Consider the following 3,739-nt stretch of genomic DNA (forward strand, 5'->3'; position numbering starts at 1 on the left):
GTCTAATTAGGTTTCTGCAATCTATCTATTATTTCATAACTCTAAATGTTTATTAATGACAAAATAATAAATATTTTTACTGATTATGCAATCTACGGTCTTATTGCATTATGTTTTAATCTGTGGAATATTAGAATTTTTGACAATTGATGGACATTGACAAGTTTTGAAATCACAACAAATTGGAATTGTAATTTACAAGTAAAATTATTGATTGTATTGGTAAGTTTATTATTAAAATGTTATTTACTCGCTTTAAACAAATTATCTTTTTCATTGTAAAGGCAGTTATTGTGTAATAACAAGTAAATTCTTTTGGTTTGATCTATTAAAGAAATCATTAGTTTTGCCCATCGATATACACAATGGTTTTATGGTAAAATTTATTCAATCTTTCTATGAATTTTATTATTTTTCATCCCAGTAGGAATAAGAACCCATATATTTATGTACCCTGTGTTAGGATGTTTACAATAAATAATTAACATTTTTCTTTGATTCCACCTAACAGTTTCAAGGAGAGTACGACGACGAGTGCACCCAGCGACACAGGGGACCTCTAATCGGGTCCTTCGCATTGACTGAACTGTAAAAAAAAGAAGTACTGGAGAGAGTTAAAAGAAATGAATAAAAAAAAAAAAACAAATATAAAAATGATTGTAATAATGTTTTATTTTCCGATAACATATATTTGGTAGTTAATCTTCCATGCGTGATGCAGTGTTGGTTATGGCAGCTCTAGCGAGTTAGTAGTTGTTTAATTATTTGATTCTGAAACAAGAAAACATATTATGTTTAAAGTCTAATAAATTCAAAGTCATAGGCACTTTGTACAAAGGATGGCATAAAATTCATAAGTTTTCTAATGGTTATATGGGTGCAGTCAATGCACCCACATACATTTGCCTGGAATTACATATTTATGAAAAAATGAGAAATTATTAATGGCTTGTTTAACCTAAGTAAATAAAGTGTTTAAATTTATTTTAAATTAAAGGCTAATGCTATGTGGATGATACTTAGGAACTTTCTAAGAATGATTAATATTTATTAACTCACTGTTCTTTAATAAGAGTCCTTTCTTGTCGGTTTTGTGGAAATTTTATAAATTTAGTCAATATATGAGGCTGACTCAGACACTTGCCTGAGGCACTCAGAGACTGTTTGCTGGGCCATGGACCCATCTACACTTAGTTCCACAGCCCCTAACAACTCCTGAATAAAAATGTAGCAGTCAAAATATGAAATTAGAAAAATATTATATACATTTTAGTACAATGCATCAAAAAACAAAAACAAGATCATTTAGACGTTAAGAATACTACAATACTAATACCAGCTAGGTTCTTGAGAAAGGTAGAAAGTAATATTTCTTCTGTAGCTTACCTTAGTGGTAGTATCAATTCCTCGTATATGTTCTTTTGGAGGAATTAGTGTACTATACACAACTATATCCTCGCAGATGGTTTCAAAAAAAGGTGGCAAAGTCCTATAAGCTCTTAAAAATTCCATGTTACGAAGGTTTTACGCAGTTAGAGACGCTTCCAACTTCGCCCAGCACTTTCCTATTGCAACAATTCTTCACACAGGAGTTATTGAGCAATTTTCAAACCTCTGGAGTACCAAACGAAAATCAAACGAAAGGCTTAGAGCTTTCGTAAAATTGACGCTAAGATCCGAACGAAGAAACGATGTATTTTATGTCAAATGGGTTTTCATAGTGCGGTCGACGAAAGTAAAAATGTCATAAGTGTCAAAATCCGATTACGGATCCGTCGTCGAATCCGTCATCGAATCCGAAACACTCGTAGTAACAAAATGTACGATCCGTCATCCGAAACTACGGATTTCGTTTTTCGAAGTAGACTCTCAGGACTTTCTTGACATGATACTTCTAAACTAAGCAAGCTTGAGCTGCCGAAACATTAAAAGAAACATTTGATTAGATTGTTACTGGTCGCAATATAAGATGATTACGAAATTAGCTTCGTTACTAGTCATAATTCATATGTTTACTGAATCATAGTACTGAATAAAAGAGTTGATGCTTATTAATACAAAAGAGGAAGCTATGTAAAAAAAAAACAATTACTTAACATCACTGAACTTTATTTTAAAACTTATGCCAAAACAATTCAGTGTAACCGATATATACTAACAAACAAATATACCACTTACGAAATAAACTCAACACACTTAATATATTATATCTAAAAATATTAACAAATTCACTTAAATACAAAAACAATCATGAACTGAGAAAAGCACAAAGATTTCAATTTTTGGTCCTTCGATCCGGGTTCTTTAATAACCGACAAAATTTATTATTCCTAATTTAAAATCAGATCACAATTTTAAGTTCATAGTCACTAAAATATTTATAACAATTTACAACTGGTGAATTATTATAAATATTTTATATTTTTAGTGAGAACCGAAGTTGAATCGAATAGTTCATTTCATCACAATTTTATAAACTTGATACTGATAAAGTTTGTGAGTAACGATTTGAAACACTTATTAGGAATCGAAGTCAACTGGAGGCAGAGGAGGGGGCCGGTTTCTGGCTTTCCAGGTGTCAAATTTCGTTTCTTGAGAATCTTTTTATAAATAACGTTTCTTTAGTATTAAAAAAGATTAAATATTGAGTCTTTATGTGTCTTAGGAATTATTTCTAAATATTGATTTGTCATGGCTGATTAATATAGTTGATTATTTTTTAGTCATATAAAAGCATATAATATTTACCTGTAGCCATAGAAGATGTCAGTGAAGGTTTGAAGAATTTGGCAAAAATAACTCGAGAAGACCGAGTAGGTCCTGGGTTCATTCGGCTCTTATCTTTTGTAGGTAGTTCAGACGCTGAAAATGTTTTACACTCATTTGTAATATGACCTATGGGTGATACCTAGGTATAATTTGTAGTCTCAGACTCAAATTGCCACGACGAAGAGTTATCTTTGCATTTACACAAAAAAATATGTAAGTAAAATGTGTTACGATATGACAGATATACATCATGTATATTGCAGTATTTTTTTGTTGATAAAGTTCCAGTTGAAGGTTATTGGTAAATATTTAGGTTACTAAATCCAACACCTACGGTTATTTACTATGTAAAAAAATATTGGCTAACATTCTTTTGCATTATTATCTGTGGTGCCACAGCTGCGAGACGTCACGTGCACGAGCAGCGCGAGCGACACGCACACGCCACAACAACACAGGCCCACCAAAGCCGCCACGCCGTAGCCGCATGGGGGGCACATCCACCACTGCGAAACAATATTTTACGTTTTTGCTTATTTAATACCTAATAATCAGTTCAGGTGTGTACTAAATTAACTAAAGCCTATGGATTAATTTAGTAATCTGATCTTAGAAACTAGTGTATTAAGACTTAACTAAAACCCATGTAGTGTACATAGTACACCGAGATGAAAAATAATCCCGGATGATAAATACCAACCTGCACTAGACCAATAAAAATCTCACCAAGTTATGGAGTACTCTCCACTTATAAATTCTTTGGAGGTTATGTAGGATTTTTAAACCTCAGATCTAGAGAATTTAGAGACTTTCCCGCCCTCACACCCACCACTACAATTCCTGTAAGCCAGGATCAGCAGTAACACGTATTTTATGACACCGAGCAGTGAAGCTCGGCCAGTCTCAGGGGCAACTAATTTGTCAGTATCCCGCAACGAAATTAATCAAATAGAAAGATAGGGAGGAGTTG

At 32.8% G+C, this 3,739-nt stretch overlaps 1 protein-coding gene and 1 long non-coding RNA gene across 2 annotated transcripts; both read right to left on the reverse strand.

Annotated features, from left to right (window-relative positions):
- Positions 1 to 648: 648 nt before the first annotated feature.
- On the reverse strand, positions 649 to 1,197 carry LOC119191163. Its single transcript, XR_005113385.1, has 2 exons — positions 1,060 to 1,197; positions 649 to 771 (listed from the first exon to the last, which is right to left on the reverse strand). It is a non-coding gene; the product is annotated as an uncharacterized LOC119191163 (long non-coding RNA).
- Positions 1,198 to 2,092: 895 nt separating this feature from the next.
- On the reverse strand, positions 2,093 to 3,515 carry LOC119191162. The gene is made up of 3 exons (XM_037445052.1): positions 3,137 to 3,515; positions 2,749 to 2,862; positions 2,093 to 2,600 (listed from the first exon to the last, which is right to left on the reverse strand). Exons 1-3 carry the CDS (start codon positions 3,267 to 3,269, stop codon positions 2,521 to 2,523), a joined length of 327 nt encoding a protein of 108 aa, XP_037300949.1. The 5' UTR covers positions 3,270 to 3,515; the 3' UTR covers positions 2,093 to 2,520.
- Between the last annotated feature and the right edge of the window lie 224 nt (positions 3,516 to 3,739).

The sequence above is a fragment of the Manduca sexta genome, unplaced genomic scaffold (assembly GCF_014839805.1).
Source record: "Manduca sexta isolate Smith_Timp_Sample1 unplaced genomic scaffold, JHU_Msex_v1.0 HiC_scaffold_1131, whole genome shotgun sequence".
NCBI classification, from domain to species: domain Eukaryota; kingdom Metazoa; phylum Arthropoda; class Insecta; order Lepidoptera; family Sphingidae; genus Manduca; species Manduca sexta.